The following is a 25107-nucleotide window of genomic DNA, read 5'->3' as shown; positions in this document are numbered from 1 at the left end:
TTTCTACTGGAGTTTGGTACACGAACACACATACAAAGACAGATCAGCGAGGGATCGAGGGAGGACACTAGAGATAACTGATCATTAATTGCATGTAAAGATATCCACACATATATATAAAAATGGACCGAGGCTGCATGTGCATGGGTTCTTGATAAGCTGCAGCGAAAATAGTAGTTTAAGATTCGAAACCATTGGATACATATAGAAAAAGTAGGGCTGAAGATGCACAAAGCTAGCTAGCCTCATTGGCAACGCGTTGTGCCCACACGGGAACTCGATCCTTTGGCTTGGGTTGGGACAGCTATAATTAATTTATGTATTTACTTTATACCTGGGAAAATGAATGTTATCCGCATCTCTACATGATGAGTACCACAGATCATGAGTAAGCAGTCATAAATCTCATGAGATAGAGAAACTTTAGAGATTATTAGAAAATGTTTAATTCTGGATCGAGGTATAACATTTTACATGGTGGGCTTTTGTTTGGACATTGGATAAGATAGAAAGATAAGTTCTTTTTAGTTCCAATATTGGCGGAATGATCAATCGTTTAGGATGAAAAGCTGTACGTGGAAATGGCATGAATGCTGATGATATCTATGATCTGTTACTTCTGTGGTAATCCTGATCGTCAGCTAATTTATAATATGGCATTAATGAGAGATCAAGTACTTCTATGAGCAGTTTTTCTTCTTTAATGTATATTAATCTCACCAAATCACAGACACAGCACCAACATTTAATACCAGGCAGAAGATTGTATATGTCATGGAGTAACTAAGGCCGCGATTTGTTTTCAAAATCGTGAGAAATTTGGCAGAATTAAAGGAATCAGACTGAGTTGGACAATGGCGTATTGGCTGTGGGGCTACGAACTGAAAACAAATGGCAGATAGTGGATATACGTAGGTCTTGGCCGCCTTAACCAAACCCAAGAAATGGTTGTACAACTTTAGTGCATGTCAGCAGAAATGAAGGGCACTCATGAGGATTAATGATGAGCTTCAAAAGAAAGAATGCGATGTCATTGGATTTTTAGGTGAAATTTGGATTTTGTAAAATATTATTTTTTAATAATATTTTTATTTTATAATTTTAAAAAATTAAATTATTATTATATTTTATTTAAAAATTATAATAATCAAATAAGATGAAAATATTTTTAACGATAAAATTTACTTTTTTAAAAAATAAACGATTACTTGACATTTAATTAATGTTGCATTAATCTTAATTATATATGTCTGTAACATATTAAATACATCCAACCATATGCATGGCACTGTTGTGTGTAATTAATTAGCCCTGTTTTCTGAGACACGTACAGTTGGCGGGATAAGTGTGTACCACTGAGTATGGATAGTGCTAGAGCCACAGCAGTGGCTTGAAGTCACCGTTAGTTAAAAAGTTTTTTTTAATTATTTTTAAATATTTAAAAAATTTAAACAATTTTTTTTAAGAAAAAAAAACCAGTTGTGACCCCAACGGGAGCCACTAGATGTGACCCTAGTGGGAGCAATCAGCGGTGGCCAAAGCATTTTCCTATACTGTATTGATATGACATTAATATTCATTGACCATTATATCAATTCTTATTTATTAAAATAATAATTTCAAGAATGATAAGTTAGAGTAGTAGTGGGCTCAATAAACTTTAGCTAAAATTTAGTTAGAAAATTCACTTTTACAAATTTTAGCTAACCACTTTTTATAATACCAAATAATAGGCTCAATAAATCTTTCACTATTCTATTAAAATATTGATTTTAAAATTTTTATTGAATTTTAATTCTAGTTGTAATTTGAATATAATTATATTAAATATTATGGTTGCATTAAAGTTTATTTTTGTATTAGAGTTCAAATAGAGATCAAAGAAGAAAAATTTCATCCTATCCAAAAACAGATTCCATAAATCGCATAGAAAAAAACAGAGGAGAATGGAGTTCACGATGGCCTAGGGATTTACTGTTGCTCAATGAAATTCTCACGAAGGAATCTTGCTATTTCGGTGCTGCAGCTGGGAGTCCGTCCGATGCCATGAACCCCGTCCGATACCAAAACCAGAAGTCCTGTTCGGTGCGGCCCTTCACCAAAAATCGCATACAAAAAAAAAAAAAAAATTAGAGGACAATCAGTTCAAACGATGGCCTGGGATTCGGCAGCTTATTGGTGGTCCTTAAATTCTCACGAAGTCGTGTCACTGTTCGGTGCTGCAGTTGGGAGACAATGGAGTCCGTTCAGTGCAATGGGTTGCTCAGTGCTGCAGCTGGGAGATGATGGAGCTGGGAGGCAATTTGGGACAGACGGCTCCGTTTGGTGCTGTAGACGATAGAGGCAACCTATTGCTCTAACTGGATTTTGCTCAAAGGAGGGAGATGAATGGGGAAAGGCAGAAGGGATTCGACTACGCGGGAGACGATGGGCAGCAGGAAGTAATATTTTACTCTAAAAATATTATTTAGCTAGTGTCTTTCTTTCAACAAATTTGGCTAGCCAAAGGGTGGATGGCTAAATTTATTGTATATTTATTGAGTCCATTGTAGAGATTTATTTCACATTTTAACTATTCTTTGGTTATAATTTAATTTTGTTGAACTTAGTACTAGTGTTCTTAATTAATAATATATATATATACAAAGAGTAGTAGCATCGTGTTTCAATTGATCCCCTTGTTTCAAATAAAGGCATTTGGGTGTAGGTATAAATAATGCCAATTATATATATAATTAGCTTTGTGCGTGGAAAAAACAATGTCATGAGTTAGGTAAACCGAAGATTGTTATTTTATAAATTATTTTGGTTTCTTGTAAATTAGCCGACAAAGGGAATCCAATGTGAAAGCTGCATTTGGTTGCATTATTAGCTAGTGAAGCATACCCGAGGACTAAAGTGCAACTGTGCATGCAGCATGCCGTCTCCACATAGCAATATATCGAAGGAATAAGTGAAATATAAATGTACTCAAGATCGCGCCATATTAAATATATTTTTTTAAAGGACCACGCGACATTAAATGGATATATTGATGCAATTGTATTATCTTGATTATATTCATCTAGATCTCTCTTTCCACCTTAGAACATTATATATGTTTATTCATAACATCAAACTATCAAGTCCGTAAGATTTTCTCATAAAAGTTGTAATTCTTTTGGATTTTAGAATAGAACTTTTGGACATATTCAAGGGACAATATAGCCCGTGATTGATCTCAATTCATGCCGTCTTATCCCCAATTCAAGACTATGTGTTTACGGTCCAAAATTCTATGTAAATCACGTAGCAACTATTCTCTCTCTCTCTCTCTCTCTCCCCTAGTTTAAGTACTACTTCTACATAATTTTCACGGATGATCGACACTCTTCTAGAATGTGAGAAAAATTAAGGGTGGTAACGATCATCTCGATCATTTTGTACTATAGAGTGAGGCAAACCCCATATTTTAGAGAAAAAGAAATCATGTTAAAATAGTAAATTAATATATTTATTTAGGAGGAATTCATGAGTGTTTTTTTTTTTTTTTAAAAAAAAAAAAGTTGTCAAATCGGCAAGAATTTTCTTAAAAAATGGGTATTATTTTGAATTGAGTAATACTATATATAGTTGTAAAGTGTATAAATATTGGATAATTATTTTAAAAAAGAATAAGATTTATGATTAAAAAATTAATTTTTTTATGTGAATCTCCTATTAATTTATTTTTTTAAAAAAAACTATACAATACTTACATAACTGTAACTACAAATACCATTTTCTTTTTGGATTACGAATGTAACATTTTGGTCATTATCAAGGGACAACATACACTGCGATTTACCTCATTCAATGTTGTCCTATGAAAAAGAAAAAATAAAAACAAAAAAATAATCAAAGATTTCGTTTAGTTACTCAGATGAAATAAGATATTTTAAATAATAATAAATAAAATATTATTATAATATAATTTTTAAATATTAATTTTATATTAAAATTTATAAAAATTAAATTATTTATTATATTTTATATAAAAATAAAAAAATAATAATAAATTAAAATAAAATTTTTAATTTTAGTTAATCAAACAGGTACTGTCATGTTCTATAAACTATTTAAATGGAGCCATCGTTTGTCAACTCTTGTCTGTCCTAAATTCTACCGATAAGAAAAAAGTTATTTGAACTAGTTCTCTACTTTTTGGCCATCTGTACGTACACATGTGCTGCTTGCACGTGTATCCCACTTTAATGCATGACTAGTGACTATATATCAATTAATTAAGCATCTGAAGATCATCACGTATATGATCATGTTAATCAAGTTCTCTTCATCTACCCACAATCTTCTTCTTCTTTTTTTTAAAAAAAAAAAAAAACATTTTCTATTTAATCACATATTCATCAATGGCTAGAGTTCACGTAATATTGGAAACGTACGTGGTATCATCAAATTATAAAGAAATTCGATACAGAATGAGAAGTTGATCGATGTTTAATTGTCATGAATTGAAGATGTGTGCTGTACTCGCCTTTGGCAACAAGGTGATCTTGGTCAAAATATTTTAAGGTAAGACAAGTTTTCATGATGACTTTAGAAAGCCAAATGGAGAATTTTAGCTCCATCCTACGTATCATGTTCTCTAAATTGATGAACTTTTCTTCTATGATTACTCAAGTACATTCATTGTAGAGAACTATTTTAGTCATGAATTAAGGATTTCATTAAAAAAAAAAAAAAGAAAATAAACGTACAAATAAATATTGATTGAGGACGTACGTTAAATTATAAAATAATTTTTATTATAAAATAATAAAATAGATATAATGTAATATATAAAATTATATTATTTTATAAATTTATTTGTAAAAAATACTTTTATAACTGAAGCACTCATTTCAGTTATATTATCACGCATACCTACTTTGAAAATTGAATCTAGCTATATCATTCTTAGTAGAGCCATAATTATAACCTAATGATACTCAAATTAGAGTTTATGTTTGAGATCGAGGTTGCATGGTTGTTACATTATTGATGACTCTGATATATATCTGCAAATGGTTGAAGATGGAGATGATGAGGGTGAGATAGAGAGTTCGTAGATATTTTATATTAGAGTAATAATATATATAATTATGGATTATGTAAATGTCACGTAATTATTTTGAAAAAAGTAAAATCTATGATTAAAAAGTTAATTTTTTTTCATGTAGATTTTATATTAATTTATTTTTTATAAAAAAAACTATGCGACACTTATACAACCATAACTACACATATTATTTTTCTTTAAATTATGGTCTAAAATAAATTTGTTTTTTAATTTTTACATTCCTGATAATGCTAAAAACAATAATTAACAACGAATAATGCCACAATTCACGAGCCTTGTCGCTGCCCCAACGGATGGAGCTTACGTTGAATCAGTGTAATAATGCATCCCCATGTTGGAAAAAGAAAGTAAGAAAGAAAGGAAGGAAGGAAGCAAGGGAAAGAGGATTCACGAAAAGATTCCGAGTTACTAAACAAAAACTTTAGCGGCTAAACGCGTCGAAATCTACATTGAAAAACGACGTCTGACCCAGTCAGTGAGTGCCACGTACTCCGAACGCGGCTCTGAAGAGTTGGACGCATCGTAGTGCTTCTAACTCTGTTTTGCCAAACTTTTTCTTTTTCTTCTTTAGTATTATTATTTTAAAATTTTACTAGAAGAGTCAGAGCTCTCTCTCTGTCTCCCTCACTCTGCAGCCTGAACCCTTTTGGACTCCACCGACTGGGCAACTAGCCTTGGACTTCTGACGTATGCCATAGAACATAAACATTTGTTTCTCGTGATTTAATATTGAAAAATTTTACTCTTTATTTCGCTCTTTTCTTTTTTTAAAGAAAATTTTATATATTTTACTATTATCTCAATTCTATTTTTTTAAATAAAATATAACACATTTATTACATATTTTTTTATCATTTAATAACAATAAATTTATCACACCTTACTTAATAGGATGACTAAATAAGATAGGAGTGTCCTGTATAGCATTATACACCACACTCTAAATAAAATTATGCCTTTTCACGCTATGTAAGTTTCAATCTTTTAAATCATAAAGTGTTGTTATTTAGCCTACGTTTGGATGATAAGAAGATCTTAAATGATCCTGAATTGATTTATGGATAGTAATATTTTGTGAGTCTTATTAAGATATATTTAAATATAAATATATATTGAGATATGTATTTAAATATATAAAATAGATTGAAATGAGTTTAATTATTTTATAGGAAGTTGAAAAAGTAATGAGATCTCATTAATGATTTGGTTGAAATGAGTTGAATTGAAATAAGTTGGATTGAACTGTCCATTTTATAGTAATTTTCTATTTCTTATTCGGTTTTATTTATTTTTACAAATGATTTATGTACTCAAAAGACATATAAATTTTCCTTATAGTACTGTTATATACTGTTAAATCTATAAAGAAATTACACAAAATAATCTAAAAATTTGACATTACTTCATTTGATATGTTAAATCTATTTTATAATACAAATAATTTTATAATCTAACGAATAACATCAAATTATATCAATTTATGAGATTACTTTAATGTAATTTTTTTGTAGTTAGAATATTTTTCTTTTTACTTTTTCTTAGAAAAAGTTCCCAAGGAGAGACAATCTATCGTTCCTATTACATGGTGGTCTTTTAGGCAGTATTAATCTTTACTCTTATATTTATCTTTTTTACACCTTAGAAAAATTAAATTATCCATCGTATTTTTCTTTTTAAATTAGTCAATCTACATTACAATAAGGAGGTAGCATACTAAGTAGGCATGCTTCTCTTATTTTCTGCATATCATATATCTTCTTTTTGCAGCACGTACGCGTATCTGTATTGATTATATATAAATGACTTGTTTTTTTATAAAGAGACGAGAGATCTATGTAGAAATTAGAGAATTCACGATTTCGCTCTTTCATTATAAAATGGTGACGTACGGGTTGAATTACAAATCAACGAGATTGAGATCTCTTTAAATACAATAAAAAATATAGGAAACTAAAGTTTTGAAGAAGAAGAAGAAAGTGTGTCTTCGATGGTAGACAGACTCATTGAGCTTCAAAAGCACCATAAAAAGCCGAAACAGCAGCCGAGAGACCCATCTCTTTATTAAAACCAAAGCGCACAGACACACACAGACGCGCATACACTCGCCCTTTCTTTCTCCACACTAATATAAATCCCTGCCTACTACATCCCTACAAACCCACCAACATTCTCACTCCACCACCTCTCAACCCATTTTTTTGTTTTTTTTTTTTTATAGATACAACAAAATCAATTTGCACCAAAAACTCAGCGCCATGACTCCTCTCCTCCTCTTTATCTTTTTCATTTCCCTCACTGTAAGTATTCTCAGTCGCACTCTGTGTTTCTTTTTCCCTTTATCTTTTTTGAAAGTCTGGTATTCTGTTCCCCAATGCCTCTCTGTCTCACCCATGTCTTCTTCGCTTTCTGTCGATGCAGGTTGTCTCAGCCGGTGCCGGCGGTTCTGTTTCCGGAGAGAACCCATTTACTCCTAAAGCCTATTTGAGTCGTTATTGGACCAAAGAGATCCGAAACGATCTGGCCAAGCCCGCCTTTCTGCTATCCAAGGCGTCCCCATTGAGCGCGGTGGACTCGGTTGGTTTCTCCAAACTCGCCGCGCAGAACGATCTCTCCTCCCACCTTCCGGCATTCTGTGCCGCGGCGAACCTGCTCTGCTTCTCCGATTTATCACCGAGTTTGGAGAAGCACAACAGAGACTCGAGCTTTGCCAGGTACTCGAACCGGAACTTCACTAATTACGGTTCCGATCGGCTCGGCGGAGCAGACTCGTTCAAGAATTACTCCAAGGACGAGAACATCCCGGTGGACTCCTTCCGCCGGTACAGCCGAGACTCGACAGGCCACAAGGACAATTTCGTCAATTACGGCTCGAACGGAAATGTGGTGGATGAGAGTTTCAACAGCTATGCCACAGAGGCCACTGGCGGTTCGGGCCAGTTCACCACGTACGCCGACTCAGTTAACGTTCCTAACCTCCGGTTCAGCTCCTATTCGGACGACTCCAATGGCCGGGGCCAGTCATTCAAGGAATACAGTGTAAAGGCAAACGCTGGTGACCAGAAATTCGCCAGCTATGGGAAGAACGGCAATGCGGCTGTTAACGAGTTCAGCAGCTACGGGACGAGCTCAAATGTAATCGGGTCGGGATTCTCAGGTTATGGACAAAAGGGCAATGCTGCCAACGATACGTTCATCAATTACGGGAACGACCAGAACAATCCGCAGAACAACTTCAAGAGCTATGCCGATGGAGGTAATTTTGCCGTCGATACCTTCACGAATTACAGAGAGAACGCCAATGTGGGTGACGATTCGTTCCAGAGTTATGCCAAGGATACGAACTCGGCTAAGGTCAATTTCGCCAATTACGGCAAATCCTTCAACATCGGCACAGACAAATTCAGTGGGTACGGGCGGGGCGCCGACAAATCCATCGGGTTCAAGATCTACGGCGTGAACACTACTTTCAAGGAATACGCGAAAAAGGGTGTCGCATTTGCCAAGTACACCAATGTGAGCTCAGAGAAGAGTAATACAACTGGGGTTAGTGGCAATCTCGTAAAAAGATGGGTGGAGCCGGGCAAATTCTTTCGCGAGTCGATGCTGAAGAAGGGGAAAGTGATGCCAATGCCGGACATTAGGGATAAAATGCCCAACAGGTCGTTTTTGCCCCGGTCGATTTTGTCAAAATTACCGTTCTCGACATCGAAGATCTCGGACCTGAAGCGGATTTTCCACGCGGGTGATAATTCCAGTATGGAGACCATGATTGTGGACTCGCTAAACGAGTGCGAGAGGGCTCCGAGCCAGGGCGAGACGAAGCGGTGCGTGGGCTCGGCCGAGGACTTGATCGACTTCGCAACCTCGGTTCTGGGTCGCAACGTCGTCGTTCGCACTACGGAGAACGTAAAAGGGTCAAAGCAGAATATAATGCTCGGATCAGTCAAAGGAATCAACGGTGGAAGAGTCACGCAATCGGTCTCTTGTCACCAGAGCCTATTCCCTTACTTACTCTATTACTGCCACTCGGTCCCAAAGGTCCGGGTCTACGAAGCGGACATACACGATCCGAGTTCTAAGGCCAAGATTAATCATGGCGTTGCCATCTGTCACATAGACACCTCAGCTTGGAGCCCGAGTCACGGAGCTTTCTTGGCTCTGGGTTCGGGTCCAGGACGGATCGAGGTTTGCCACTGGATATTCGAGAACGACATGACCTGGACAGTCGCAGATTAAAGAAAGTTGTAGTTTGAATTGAGAAGTTGGTGTGTTGGGAATCGGTGGCTTAGAAAGCTTAGCTGCCGTTTAGATACCAAGTTGATTTATTTAAGCCATATCTAAGTTAAGGCTGTTCAGGTTTGATAGGAAAGGTATGCGCTATGGTTTACTCTTTACATTTGGAAGATATGCCTACATGATTTTGAGTTTTGGTAAATGTTCCTAAGGTTACCAATAAATAATTGGAGACCCAAAAAACAAAATGTTTTTTTTTTAAGCTTTCGATTTCCTCTTTACCCTTGTATTTCCCGAACATTTATGTGAAACTCTTTATTCATGAATAATGTAATTAATTTTATGAGAGAGAGAGAGAGAGAGAGAGAGAGGATGAGATTCAAAGCGCGGAGAATATTTGGAATGCCAACTAAAAAAACTAACAAAAAAATGGATGCTTCTACATGTAAACAAAATCATGTGAACAAGGATGAAGTGGTCCAAATGAACCATCCAAAATGTGGTTTTGTATTGTATGGGGGAAAGGCTATTGAGACAGCTGTTGTTGGTACGGGGGTTGTTTTTTGGTTTTTTTAATGATAAGATAGATAACCATATTGCATTTTTCTTTTTTCGTTTTTTTTTTTTAATTTTAATTTCCTAATTGTGAAATGGTACACTCAAACGAAACAGCTTTGTGTTGTCCTGGATTTGTAACATCCTTTTGTATCACATGCCACGGGTTTTATAATTTGCAACTCGGTTACAAAAACAAAGTACATTTGTTGATTTTGATATGTTTGAAGAGTACCACCCACGGAAAATTTGTGTGCAGTATATTAAAAATGGGCCTCAACTAATTAAATAATTAATTATAAGTAATGTTATATACAATTTTAAAATGTGTAATTGTTGTGTAGTCATTTAAAAAAAAGATATTATATTTATTCAATTTCTTAAAATAATTATGTAATATTTATAGTCTCAACTGTAAATATAATTTTTTATTAATTTATATAATGCAAAAAAAGTTTTAGGGTTTAGGTTGGCCCTTGGTATTGGGGATTAGTTTATTTTTGGTGCTGGATGGACTTGGTTTGAATTGATTGATGCTGCCCTTTTAGAATAGACGAGTCTTATATTAAAAAAAATATTTTTTAAAATAATAATAAATACAGTACTATACAGTAGTAAATGTTGTTCAATCCTTTAAAAGATAATAGAGTTTATAATAAAAATTATGGGTTTTGTTATAAGCAGTCAGTAAATACAATTGACATGCAGTCGACTGTATAAAATAAATAAAAAAAATTATAAAAACGACTAGACGTAAACTGCATTTATCGACTAAACGAATCATTTCTCATCCCGTAAACCATATAAATGGTTTCTCTTCCTGAAAACCTTTGGTGAGACGCAATAAATGAGGACTGCAAATTATGCTTGCAATCCGTACACAGAAGCACAGAGATTCCGACACAAGGCGTGGGTAATAACATGGGACGGTGCACACTCGATTACATAGTTACGTTTAGATTTTGGTATGGTTTGGCTCTTCGAAATTTTTAAATTAAATTTAAAATTTTTATTTTATTATTATAATTTTTATAAATTTTTATATAAAATATAATAAATAATTTAATTTTTTTAATTTTTTCAAATCTTAAAACAATAATAACACTAAAATATAATATTTTAATATTTTATCTTAAAATTTAAAATTCTCTTCTTACTATCAAATCATATCTTGACATTAACGTAATTTAAGATTATTTATAAATAATAAAAAATTAATAAATAGTAATAAAAAAATAATAAATAATTTATAAATAATAATGATTGTTAATATGATTTTAAATAATTACAAATAATAAATAATTTCTTAATTAGTTTATGTCACAAAATGAAAAGATGATAAATAACATTAATCTTGATCTAAAACTTTACTTTATATATATATTTATATATATAATGTTATGTTTTTTAATGACTCGTTGGTAGAGGGTCATTTTACAACTTTGTATTGTAATTTGGTCCATTAATCGACTGATATTTGTTGTTTTTTAAATGAAGTATAATAATACTTTATGGTGTTTAAATAATGGAAATGTCAAAAGAATGGAGTCGTTATAATGATCACAAAGGCCAAAATAGATCATATTATTAAAACTGATCGTGTCATCATCATTTACACCACCCACTCTAAAGTTGGTTTCCAGCAGCGTGTTTAGTTCCCATGTGGAAATACTCCAATGAAATTAAAAAAAAGGCTCCATTTCGATTTCAAAATAAACAAATAAAAGGAAGAAAGGAAAGAGCCAACATGCACTTTTACTCGGTTCATGTCTACTCATTTGCAACCAACGGTAACAAAATTTTTTAGTTACCGTTTGGATAATGGATTGAGTTGAAATAAAAATTAAAAATTGAATAAAATATTATTATAATATTATTTTTTAATATTATTATTTAAAATTTTAAAAAATTGTAATGATGAGATGAGATGAGATATTTTTACTATCCAAACACTTTCAGTATTCATAAATAGACGTAACTTAATATGATATGTTAGACCGTAAATTTACTTTTATTGTAAAATAGATTTAAAGTAGTATCATATGTTAATTTGTAAATTTATTTTTATAAAATCTTTTTATTGACATAGTAGTACTTCTCACCCAAATTAAGCTGAACGTGACAATATTATTCTAAAAACCATCATGGTTATTGAGGATTACAAAACATTAAAAAAGTAAAAAGTTTTTCTTTTGATTTGTTATCATCCATATGTTGTGGGGGGCCATTTGGGTATGATTTTGGCATCTTAGAGACAGAATCAAAAACCAAGAAGTAAGAACAGCAATTTTGGAAATGAATTTATAAAGTATTATCCATTCTATTAAGTAAATGTGACCCACTTGTTGTGAGTGGGGAATACATTATTTGCACCAAGAATCAACACCCAACAACTCTAGTATTCTATGTTTTTCATAGGTTAGATTAAGTTAGGGACCCCATATATGGCTTCAAATTTCAATGAGAGAATCCCATCAATGCTTTTATTTCACTCTATTATTATAAGCTCTTATCAGCAGATAATGCCTTGAATTCACTTGTTACAAAGATAGTGTTGACCACGAAGGTAATAGTTTTAATCCCGGTGAGGGCCACTTTGTGTGCACGCATTGTCCTCTTGGGAGTGTAGGACAACGTATCCCATACTTTAGGGGATCATTGAGTACTCAGCATTGAATGCAATTTATGCAAAGCTGTACTATTTTAACTGTTTAAATATTGCAATAGCTCATTGTCCTCGACTCCTTGTAGTAAGATTATTTATGCGGTTCCGCCAGCTGAAAACTTAAAACAAACTTGATTATTCGGTACCAATAACCTGTAGACTACAGTAGTCATGCTTTGTCTCTCATCAAGATCCTCGATTTGTTTTTTTTTTTTTCTACCGAACTCTCCACCCGTTTCTCTGTATTTGTTTGTGTTACTGGTTGGACCATTCGTGGATTTCGGTATTGAATAGATAAAAAAAACAGGAAAGACATCATGATGCAGCAGCAAATTAATGGTTAAATGCGGATGTAACGTTTAATGTTATATCAGTCATGGGTTAGAGAAAGAAATAAAAGAGGAGGGCAGAGGCATGCCCTCTGCTTTCGAGATCTACGACATCAGGTTTTTTTTCCCCCTCACCTTCATTTTTTTTTTTTTTAATTTTTTTTATTTGAGAACTTATTCTTCAAGTCTATCAAGTCTTCGGGACAGAAGGCTTTTCTCAGAAACTGCAGCACAAATTTTGTCTTATCCAGCCAGTCAATGAAATTGGTTTCGGTTGCTACAAATAACAATAAAAAGGTGTTGTTGCTGCAGTTTATTTTTCATATCAATTGGAAAAACTCCCAGTCTAACAAGTGTCCAGCAAACTCATTGTTTTTGTAACTCTCTTTTACAGTTTTAACTTTTAACTTGATTCATGCAGTTTTATTTAGGATTAGTGATGCATTATTTTCAAGAAGTGCCCCATCAATGGAAGCCATGTAAAAGGTGATTTCCACTTCTCCAAATCCCTTTTTATTGGAAGTTTGTAACCGATTACTGGCAGATACAATGCTTAAAGTAAGCTTTAACTTGGATAATGCCTAAACAAATTGTCGTTTTTACCTAGTTTTTCAGTTTTTATTACAGCGCGAAACAAGGCTCTGAAGTGGGAGCTTAAGAGGCGAAGAATCGGGGATTCTCTCAACCAACTATATCTTGTATAGACATGTTCCAAGCAATAGCGTCCTTTGCCATTAACTGGGTAGCCAGGGAGCCATAAAAGAGGTCCCATTCTTAGGTAGCTCAGCATTTCCTTTCCCAACCTTCCCAACATTTGAATCATAATCAATGACGAACGTAAAGAGCAGCATGAACTCAACAGACGTTTTTGTTGGCTCATAAATATATAGTACAGATTTTTAAATTTTGCTGTTGGCCATTGTTGTCCTCTTTTGTTTTTATCGAGGCATAATTGAAGACACAAGCCCAGTTCCTTCAGACAATACCTTATCATCTCCAGCGAAGGACAATCTCATGAAACTGCAACCAACAGATAATGATGAACTTCAGTCCTGTGATCGACAAAAGTTGAAGATATATGTACACAATTCTAAATATTTTCCATTATAATTGTTAACATTCAAATGATGCAAAACCATTCATATATAAAATGCGAACTCTGCCACAAGATTACAGCACTATTCTTGCAGACTACCGCAGTATCAGTTGTCAGTTTTTTCTTTCATTTTTTCAAGTCTCCATCCAGATTTGAGAATTCCGGCAGTTGTTATCTCTTTTTTTGCCCTGTTAATCAAGTTCTTTGAATGTGGTATCTTATAGTAAACGAGATTCAGAACCAATCAATGGAAAGCCCAAGACCAGTACTTCGACAAAACTTCACTTTTTTTCCCCAACAGCACGTTCTGTTGATTTGCACGTTAATATCTGGTGGTGACTTGGGTTAAATAAACAGATCTCCCCCACAATATCCTTTCTCTTATGTTTTTCAGAACATTATCTGGCCTGAAATAAATTTAAAGCTCCATATATCTGATGCAGACTGCTCTTGCAGTGTACATTTCTGGGGGGACAGGAAATGTCATAACCCCTGCAACATTAGAGTTGGGGAAGACCATGAACTCCCCCGTGTAAGAGCAATCCTACCGGTTCCCTATACTCCCCAGATTTCTAAAATTTTAAGAAATCAACTTAAACAAAATAAGTACTCCATTCAATTCCCTATTTTAAGGTATAAGTTTATGACGTAAACAATGACTACTTATATTTTGAGAGTTACTATTCAACCACTAAATCAGTTTATATATATATATATATATTATAGGGAATATAGTTAAAGATGTAGAAATAAAATAAAAGAAATAATAATAAAAATAATAGAAAAAGATTATTTTAATAGAATAAAAATGATATGGAATGAAATGTAGGAGTTTTTTAAAGATGAGTAAAATTTAGAAGAAAATTATAAAAAATGTGATTTCTACTTAAAATTTAGAGAAAATTATAAAAAACTAAATGTGAATGTTCTTAAGAGTTGTAAATGATAATTCAGTTTCAGGGTAGAAAAGTAAATCTCAGTACAGAACCAATGTAAGTGCCAGACTCCCCATAACTCTTGTCCTGATAGTTAGCTTGGCATGATAAATACGTATACATGTATGTATTTATGTAAGTGTGTATATATCTGTATATATATATAGTTGTTTTTTATGATGTGTCATGGGTGACGTCTATTACGAACTCCAACGACCAACATCCCCTCCAACTACAAATGATAATGTTAATCTTTCTTTAATAAAACTATATTAAAAGAGGCTGTCGAAGTTTCAAGAAAAGCCACACAACAATGATCAAATCGCAGAAACTGGGGTAGCATTATTTCTCAATCCCATGCCAGCATATATATATAATATTATATGCTGCAAAACCAGAAATATATATAAGTTTCGACATGTATCTGTTCCATACAGTGGTCGTATTTGAAAAAAACACACTACGGAGTCATGAGCTAGCTGTGCGCTCCGAATTATGTCATTAATATGGGCCCGTTCGTAGAGCATGCAGATGCGCGTAAACAGATAGACATCTGCACAGCACATTAGTTCATTTTCCATAAACCAGGTTTTTATACTAATTCGAAAGCAATTCCGGTCTTTACATTAATTTCTCGATTGATCTCAGTCTCTAGCCAGCTTGTTCCAATCCAAACAAGTTGTCCCGATCCCGATCACAGCAGGGTTAAAATAATGTCCAAACAAGAATGGTATATACCAGTACAGTACTACAGATGGTGCCGTACGTCTTTTGTTTGACAAAAACCAACCTACCCTAGTTTAATTGGTTTTGTCATTGGCCACCAGTTGTGGCGCCTGACATGCTCTCCTCCTGATTGCCATTTGAAATTTCAAGGCATATATGATATAATGCATGGTCAAGATCTACAATTATTGCATATGCCTTTTGTAATTGCAAAAGCAATACGCGGCCCGCGTGGTGTCCTTATCCTTGCTAGCTTCAATGCTCGACATAAGCCAACACATTTTATGGCCTTTTTCTTCATTATCATCGACCTCATGTATGACACGTCTATGTCCCGATTAAAGTGCACATTCTTTGCATTATCATATATGTATCATGTTCACTGGCTCTCAAACACAATATTCTTTTTTCCCTGCATGCGCTCACGATCGTCCCAACAGACCGTGGCCTGACAAGTATATAATCGGGGCTCTGCTTTTCAAAGTTTCAAACACTGACTATTTGCAGTCTATTTCCCAAAATGTCGTAGAAAACGTGCCTATGGAAGAGTATGACACCTAGGTGGCATTTTATAGGATTGTAATATGGACACGACTCATTAAGCTAATGTGAACACAACATAAAATTAGTAAACTTGAGTTTGATATAAAGGATTTTCAGTTAAAAAGGGTTACCCCATTAAAAGAAAATTAATAAACAGAACAATCCACTTAATTCGAAATCAACTTGAAATAACTCATTTAAAGTTTTATTTCAAAATTATAATTTTATTATTATTAGATTTGTAATATTGTTTTTATTGTAGGTTAAAATTTAAAATTATTGACATTTTTTGTTAATAGGTAATCTTATTGTTTTTTAGATATTGTAGTTACTAATAAATATAGACTACAATTAATAAATATATATTTTAAATTTTTATCTAAAATTATGTTAATAAAGTCAAATCGGTTATATGGATTATTTCAACTAATTTATATAAAATATGTTGAAATGAATAGTGTAGTATTAATCAATTTATAATTAATTATTAAATGGCTTAAACCGAATGACATAACACGATCCATAATGGGTGGGTCGTGTTAGGATTTAAAGGTTTGATCCATTTATCTTAACGGGTTAGATTTTGGTTGACACAACATAAACATGACTCCTGAACACAAACTGTCACCTTAGTAATTTGTGCTTATAAAAGACTAACTTTTTAGTTGGGTCATGCCAATCAGACATGTAAAAAGTTCTAAATTTTGAACTTTTTTGGTTCTAAATTTATTTCCGTGTGAGGTTACAAGTGCCCATAATTCATGCATAAGAGGCTTCTAATTATGTCACAATTAATCCAGCAGCCACATGGATGGTGTGCGATATGAAGAGATTTAAATAAAAAATTATTCGTTTCTAAAAATGACAAATTCATTTTCCTCCAAATCTCAACATCCGCCCTGTAGAAAGCCATGGATGAATCTTTCCTCCACCAAGCCCATTTGATTTAAAAAATTGACCATAACAGGCCCAAATTTCTTTTTGTAATCTTACTCCCCACAGGACCAACCCAAAAGAACGAAATCTAGGCCCATTTTTACTTAGACCCAGTCCACAAACCCTCTTACCCTGGGCGATTGCAATTCGAACACCGAGTCTGAGAGCGGCTTCGGGTAGAGCAGAGAAGGGCAATGGCGGCTAACTGTGCGAGAAGAACCCTACTAATCTCTTCCGCTTCTGCCAAAGCCCTGCTAAGCCGTACTTCATCACCTTTGGCTGCGAAAGCTTCCAAGTTGACTGGAGGACTCGCTGCTCAGAAGCGCGTATTATCCAGGTTACGCTTTTGCCATTTTTGTACCCATTTGATAGCTCCCTAGAAAGTGAAATGTATAATAAAACTTGCAACTCGTTTCGTTTGTGAAAATGATGAAAAGAGTGGATTTTGTGTTCTTATTTCGTTTCTTTATTTGAAATTGACTAAGAAACCCGGCCAAGTTTTGCTGTAATGTAGTGGGCAATAAACGTTTGACAACTGATATATCAGTTTCATTATTATATTTCTTCGTCTTCGCCACCAAACGGCGCATTAAGGTTTTTGCGGGACTCTGCCCCCCACCCCCCAAAAAAAGTTTTCTTCTGGGTTTGAAGTGGTTCTCCTGGGGTTACTCTTGTCACGATATTCCTGATATTTCCATTCGAGATATCCTGTTTAACCGATCTCTTGCATCCAAAGGTTCTTCCCCCCCGGCTCATCCAAAGTCTCTTTTTGTGGTATCTTATTTGATTCTGTTTAGGAATCCTTACTTTTCAAGTATTTAATTAGATAACCATGGACGTGGAACTTGCTAATATACTTTGGCTGCCTCTTTATGATCTTGAATACGTTATATTGTAAGCCTTAGAAGAAGTTTAATGTTGCCGTTTAGGCTTCCTGTGGAGTTGACTGGTATGCAGCAGTCTTTGATGCCGTTGCACAGCGTTACTGCTTCTGCCTTATTCACTTCGTTGCTGTCTTTGCACAATCACAATTGGGGGTGTCTATCGGAAGGTATAGATGGTCGAGAATTTTCTATATATTTTATTTTTGTGCTCTCAAGTCTTTCCTCTGTTTTTACTCTCTTAATGTAGTTGCTTTATAGAAAATGGTCAGCGAACTAGCTGCTGATTTGGTACCATGGAAATTGTATTTTACCAGGTTGATATGGATGATAATGGTTTTGATTACCAAAAAAAAGGAGGATGTGTTTGACATGAATCTGCAGAGTGGACCTTTTGGATTTATATCCTTTAGGCATGAAGTGTATGTCTTTTTGTTCACAAAGTTTGCTAGGAGTTGAGTTGGATGTTTCATGCTGAGTTTATTGTGGTTCAATCTGAAGATAACTGGATCTTATAGACATCACCTAAAAAGAGGACCCTTGTTTAATACAAATGGAAATTTTTATTTTGCCTTGTTGATATGCATGATGATCACAAAAAAAGGAGGATGTGTTGGACATGTTGTCTGTTCTTCTAATGAGGGTGCCAGGGAGCATTGACATGAATCTGCAGAGTCTTTAGATTTCTAACCTTTAGGTGCAAAGTTGATAGGAGTTGAGTTGGATCCTTCATGCTTATTTTATAGTGGTTCAATCTGAAGATAACTGGATCTTATAGACATCACCTAAAAAGTGGACCCTTCTTTTATATGAGTGAAATATATTTTACTGTGCATATATAATTTTTGGATTACAGCTGTAAATTAATCCTCAAACTTTTTTCCTTTGCTCTTGTTCTTTCAGTTTTGCTGTGAAGACATTGTAAATAATTTTTAGTACCAAGAAAATGGCTTGTGGATGGTGATAGCTTATTGTATTATTTCATTTTTGAGAGTGGGAAAGAACACTTTGTGTAGACCTTTCATCTTGAAACGTGTTTTGTGTTGAACCGAATCCTTTTGCCAAAAGCAAGTGGATAGGTATTATGCTGCGAGACAAGGTGGTATGCGAGAACTGGCGATAGAAGCATAAGGAGACAGTTATGTTCTTTATATATATATTTTTAGAGTAAACCCCCGGTGCACGGGACCGAAGTTTACTCTGCAGGGATGGGTCTGAAGGGCCCTATCTTGGAGAGGTTTCCTGATATTAAAAAAAAAAAAAAATTATATATATGAATAGTAGTAACCAAATACACTGGACGTATACATGACAACACCTAGGCCATACTAGAGAGCCTCTAATGACCCAAAAAGCATGTGAAAAACTACCCAAAATACACTAAGCCTGAATTGGAATGGAACACACCTCCCCAACCCCAAGCCCAACCCCTTGTTTTCCATAAAACTAATACTCTACTCAAAACTCCCACTGTGAGAACATCTTCACAATGCCATCCCTTTAGTCAGCTACCACCCTTAGCGCCTTAGTTGATTGCCCGATAAAGACGCTTTAACTCCTTGCTTTTCTTAAAACTTGATTTGATTTCAAGCGTGTGGCTCACCTCAATCGCAGTGAGTAGTGCTTTAAATTGGTCTTCACATCTTCCATGTGAAAGCCCCACGATATGCTGAATTTCGTTAATTTTATGCATAACCTAATCCGATGGTGAACCTGCCATATCCTTTATCAGAGGAAGAGAAACTAGGAGAATAACATTATCCCAAGACACAGTACCCAACTACACTCTCGACTCTAGACATTCCTCCTCACAAGGTACCAACAACAAACCCATAATTTCCTCGTCGCCATATCCTGCATTCAAATCCTGAACCTCCTCAACAGCTATATGGTTTGCTGTCCATTGTTTCTGTCACCATTAAAGGTTCCTCCCTTCCATTGACGAGTACATTGCTTGTATGTGCTCCCTCAGGAGGCATAGAATTGGTAGGGGAAGCACTACCTTCTGTTACCCCATTTTCATATTCTAAAAGAGGCTCGTCTGTTTCTTCCAAAGTACTCAAGACCCTAGAGGGACTCCCTATCTTCAACTGAAAGTGACTCCTGGAAAAAAGTACCAACCCCATTTGCAACTGGTGATTGAGGGCCTTTTGCTCCCTCAAGAGGCATAGACGACAAGCTATCGATGTCTTGAGTGACACCGACGTGGACAATGATGCCGGCGTCCAATGACCCTATCTGTGACGATGTTGAAACGCTCTTTGCCGGCCCACTTGAGGCCTTCAAACCTGTAGGATCTACCCCTCGCCCCCCTTATCCATTTTCGACCCACCATCGAAACCCACGACTAGGTCCAACCCCTTATTCACTTTAATCATTAGATCTCTCACATTCTTCATAACTCCTGTCAATTGAGCTTTGACAGCCCACAAAACCCCCTCAACTTCTCCCAATGTCACCTGACAGCCTTTGTCTCCTACAAGTGCCTTACCCTTTCCTTCTGCCGTGCCACCTAGACATATGAACTTAGCCATCCTTTTACTATGTTTAGAGATATGAAAAATTTCCTCCCTCTTTCGTAAAAACGAAAGTTTTTTATTCCACCTTCAACCACTTCTCACCTTCCAATTGAAACGAATCCACATCGAGTGTCGTCATCATCTGATCCCAAATCACAAGATCATGCTTTGTCATCTTAAGGAAAAAGATGTTATACAAAAAAATGCAGATCAAAATCCTGATCGCCGGAGGAGGACTGACTTCGGAGGCCCCTCAATGGAGTCGCCAGAGCCTGTCGGTCTTGTCTGTGGCCGTGACGGAGGCACATATATTGGCATGTATGTATGTATGTATGATACATACCCTTTGTGGCTGCATGAACCATGTTGTAAATTTATTTTATGTTTTCCATCTTGACATTATTCTTGGATTTCTGATTACCATTATAGATTTCTGCAGGTAGTTTATATTAGAAATATTTGATGGGCCTAGAGCCATACGAAACAGTAATTTCTCCTTAAGTCTTTGTTATTTTAGTCTTAGTAACGGAATTGACCTACTTTTTGTTGTCCTGGCAGGATTTGCAACGCCTCTATAACATGGCCAATGAGTTCCTGTTCTAAGTAACCAGCCAGATAAACACTCGCATCGGATTTTATTTCAATCCATGTTTCTAATTGTGGTTGCACTAGATTCATCGTCAGAGCAAGATGGTTATCTCTTTCTTCGTTTTTGTTGTTTTTTGTTTTCTTTTTTTGAAGTGTAATGATGGTGGTGATCACCTTCGCCACCTTCTGATTTAGGTTCGGTTTGGTAGTAGAGAATTTTGAGATGAGAATTTTGAATTTTAAGATGAACTATTAAAATATTATTTTAATATTATTATTGTTTTAGGATTTAAAAAAGTTAAGAAAAATTTGAATTATTTATTATATTTTGTATATGAATTTGTAAAAGTTGTAATAATGAGATGAAAATTTTAAGATTAAGAAAAAATTCTTATGTGCCAAATCGAACGAGTTCTGAAAAGAGATGGGTCTCTCCCGGTGAGAAACTCTGCTATTTGCCAAGTTTTGTGTTTATCATAATTGGCGAATTATTTCTAGAATAGTAAAGAAGAATAATGAAAGCTCTTATGATTCACGACGACTAGAATAGTAGCTTTTTAACCTCAAAGCAGTTTCCTTGCGCTTTCTTTTCTATCAATGAATGTAGGTTTGATGTGTTGTTGATTTGTGCTTTCTGAATCTACATTTTCTCCATGCGATCAACGATCTTCTACATCTACATTTCTCCTGCTTGGGTCAAGTTTTGACTTGTGTAGTTAACAAGGAAAAGGATAAATGCACAGTACTTTTCACAATTTTTTACGTAACTTTTTTTTAAAATAAGGGATATTTTTGTAAAATATCTCATGAAAGTTACATTGTCTCCAATGTGGTTTGTGTCCTTCTGAACTCGATCGATGACCAAAAAAAAATATTGAAAATTTTGTTGGATGCGTATGGATTATTTAAATCACAAGCAAAGCAGTCGAACGACCGGCAGATTCACGTCCGTTTGGCTCTAATTCGAAATGATTATGACGCGACGCGCCAGCAAAATATGACCGTTGCCCAACGTTCCTGAAATCTATATTTCAAAAAAGTTGGACCTTTCTGGGAGCTACTTACCCGTAGCCAACGTCCACTTCGTCCTTCCAAGGTGATGAAAACTCTGTAGAAGCTGAGAACCACCGGGTCAATTCATGCCATATATTCTGTTGCTTTAATTTTCTTCCTTTTTTCCCGAGTTCTGGGTTGGTGGGTGGGTGTCTTAGGTTGGTTCCGATCCTTTTCCTTGCAAATCGTAGTCGCTTTCCAAGAATCTAACTGGAGGTCGATCACTGTTTGGGGTAACTTTTTTTACTCTCGAAGGCCATGGCGACATTGGCACCGGGAATTCTGTTGAAGCTTCTCAATGGAATGAACACAGGCGTCAAACCGACCAGCGAGTACAGGAGCTCACTTCTGCAGGTGACAGACATCGTCCCGGCTGATCTCGATGAGAACAGTCTTTGGCCGAAGCACGGGTTTTACATTAAAGTTTCCGACTCTTCTCACTCTATCTATGTCAGTCTTCCCTCTGAACATAATGATTTTGTTCTCAGCAATAAAATGCAGCTGGGTCAGTTCATCTATGTCGATAGATTGGAGCCAGGGTCTCCGGTTCCGGTTGTTAAAGGTGCGAAACCACTTCCTGGCAGACACCCGTTTGTGGGCACGCCGGAGCCGTTAATGGGTCTTAGAGAGAAGGGTGAGCCAAAGTCCAACTCAAAACCCTCTGCTCCCAGAAGGGGCTCTTGGGGAACGGGACCGGATGGTACCGACTGTGTTTCGTCCCCTATGGTTTGCAAGCCTATTAATTTAGACTTCGATCAGTGTACACCAGTGAAAGATCGTAATAGCTCGGTGAAAGAGGGAAATGCTAACTTTCCGATGTCTCCGATGATAAGGGGGAAGGTGGGGAAGGATGGAAACTGTGTTAGATGTTCTTTTGGCGAAGGGCTATTGGCGAAGATGGTGGATGCAAAGGGAGAAAGCCCTGCTTTTCTTAGGAAAAGCTGTGTAGTCCCTTCTCCTTCGAAATTTCCAAGGAGCAGGAGCGTTTGCGAAAGAGATCCTAAGGTCCCAGTAAATCCCTTAAACTCAGCCGTAAGTATATATTTCCTTTTTGCCGTTTGATGAACTTTTCCCAACTTTTGCAAAGAATTGCAGCCTTTTTTAACCATCATAACTCAAAATATGTCTTTGTTGATATCACACCATTTGCTGAGAATGTCTTTTCTCACTGCAGGAAAAGAAAACTTCAACTCCCGCTCCGCGCTCAAGGAGTGCTGCAAGAGTGGCAACTTCTCTCAATATGACGGGGGAAGCCCAGAACTTCGGTTCAAAAATTACTCAATTACAGTCAGAGTCTGGTAATTCAGCTCCTGATATCAGCACAAGTGTCCCCATGAATTTACCTGGAAAACTTGGCATGCTGGGAAAGGTGGATTTCCCAAGTCCTGTGTTCCTTGTATCTCTCAACTAATTTATCTTTCTTTTCCAGCTCCAGTTAATTCACTTTTTTTCTTTTTAATAGGAAGCAGTGCAGCATCGAGAAACAGCTCAGAAAATTGCCCTTCAAGCACTCAGGGATGCTTCAGCCACGGAGGCATTAGTTCGGTGTCTCAAGTATGTACCTTTTATAAGCTTGTTTTTTGTGATTTTGCGATGCTACTTTGACTTTATTCCTCCATATTGTGAACTCTCTGAGTTAATCGGACTCCTTTCAGCTAATATACTTGAGTGGTTTGCTGTAGGATGTTTTCAAACTTAAGCAAATCAGCTAAACCTGACAGTCCAGTGGCCTGTTTTGATCAGTTTCTAGAATTTCATCATCAAATTGTGCAAGCAGTGACTGACATGGTGTCCATTCAAGCAGCTACTTCAGCCTCTGAAATGGCTCAAAACCCAAATGCTAAAAGGAAAGATTGCCCAACTAGCGAAGATTCCCAAATTTTACACAAAATCATACCCAACTCGTTGGACCAAAGCCGAAATTCAGAACTGACATTATCGAAAAGGAGAACAGCATTATACAAATCCATTGCATCCTTTCCTGAAAGAGATGAGCAGAGGACAAATCTGGGAAAACTCCTGAGATCAAATAGCAACCCGAAGACATGCTTCGAACGAAAAGGACCGTCTACTCCACTTGGGAAGCTGCCACTTGAAGCTGCCGGTGAGAATGACGAAAACAAAAAACCTTCATCTTGTAGCCTACACAATACAATCAAATTGGGAAGGCAGATTGAAACAGAAGCTGGAAACTGGTTTATGGACTTTTTGGAGAGGGCTTTGGAAACAGGCATGAAGAAAATGAAAGGTGCAGCAAATGGGGATGCTCGGAAGGTTCCTCAATCTCTTATACTTAAGGTCATCAACTGGGTAGAAGTAGAGCAGTGTGATACCAGTAAGCGATCTGTTCATCCCAAAGCAACACAGCTAGCTCGGAAGTTGAGGATCAAGATGAAGAATCCTTGAGTGTCACTAGAATGCTGAAATATATAATTAGGGTATGAGTAAAGTTCTGGCAGTGTTTGTGTTCTAACCATATGAAGATTCTGTTTCATTTGTTGAATCACATATGTGCATATATGCATGCATGTACACGTAATAGGCTTTATTGCTTGAAGCATTTATTCATATATTCTTTCATTCCCTTTTTGTGTAAACTACTTGCCTTGCCTATTTTTCCATTTTCATCGACCATATGGTTTGGATAAAGCTTAAACCAACTAACTGCTGGTTGTGAAGGAAATTTCATGCGTTTCCGAAATGACAAGAGATGTTTTTACATCCCAATAGAAACATTCAATATAAGAAAAAATGGAGACACTTTTGGAGATTGGAGAAACTTGTTTGATTGTGTCCGCCGTAGACTATTTCAATCCAGTGTCCAAAAACGTTGCCAAAGTAATTCCAAATGGCAGCGAATATTTGAAATCTGAATATTTTTCCAAAACAAAGAAAAGACACACAGGTGGGGAATTTAGTAGCCTTATTATCTTTTTAATTGGAATTCCAC

At 35.7% G+C, this 25107-nt stretch overlaps 3 protein-coding genes and 1 long non-coding RNA gene across 5 annotated transcripts; all 4 read left to right on the top strand.

The window, feature by feature from the left end:
- The first annotated feature begins 7055 nt into the window (after positions 1 to 7055).
- LOC122311199 (polygalacturonase 1 beta-like protein 3) lies at positions 7056 to 9593 on the top strand. The gene is made up of 2 exons (XM_043125639.1): positions 7056 to 7395; positions 7517 to 9593. Exons 1-2 carry the CDS (start codon positions 7354 to 7356, stop codon positions 9332 to 9334), a joined length of 1860 nt encoding a protein of 619 aa, XP_042981573.1. The 5' UTR covers positions 7056 to 7353; the 3' UTR covers positions 9335 to 9593.
- A 3236-nt stretch (positions 9594 to 12829) lies between these two features.
- LOC122308809 lies at positions 12830 to 14058 on the top strand. Of its 2 annotated transcripts, XR_006242248.1 has the most exons (3): positions 12830 to 13177; positions 13302 to 13366; positions 13508 to 14058. It is a non-coding gene; the product is annotated as an uncharacterized LOC122308809 (long non-coding RNA). The 2 variants fall into 2 exon arrangements; XR_006242247.1 differs by having other exon boundaries at positions 12830 to 13366.
- Positions 14059 to 17250: 3192 nt separating this feature from the next.
- On the top strand, positions 17251 to 21373 carry LOC122310873 (protein NUCLEAR FUSION DEFECTIVE 6, mitochondrial). The gene is made up of 3 exons (XM_043125097.1): positions 17251 to 17453; positions 18046 to 18167; positions 21075 to 21373. Exons 1-3 carry the CDS (start codon positions 17311 to 17313, stop codon positions 21092 to 21094), a joined length of 285 nt encoding a protein of 94 aa, XP_042981031.1. The 5' UTR covers positions 17251 to 17310; the 3' UTR covers positions 21095 to 21373.
- Positions 21374 to 21697: 324 nt separating this feature from the next.
- Positions 21698 to 24749, top strand: LOC122310872. Its single transcript, XM_043125096.1, has 4 exons — positions 21698 to 23189; positions 23332 to 23526; positions 23620 to 23711; positions 23840 to 24749. Exons 1-4 carry the CDS (start codon positions 22416 to 22418, stop codon positions 24561 to 24563), a joined length of 1785 nt encoding a protein of 594 aa, XP_042981030.1. The 5' UTR covers positions 21698 to 22415; the 3' UTR covers positions 24564 to 24749.
- The last annotated feature ends 358 nt before the right edge of the window (positions 24750 to 25107 follow it).

This window comes from Carya illinoinensis, chromosome 5, assembly GCF_018687715.1.
Source record: "Carya illinoinensis cultivar Pawnee chromosome 5, C.illinoinensisPawnee_v1, whole genome shotgun sequence".
NCBI lineage: Eukaryota > Viridiplantae > Streptophyta > Magnoliopsida > Fagales > Juglandaceae > Carya > Carya illinoinensis.
Note: the sequence above shows the minus strand (reverse complement) of the source record. Positions and strands in the feature narration are given on the sequence as shown.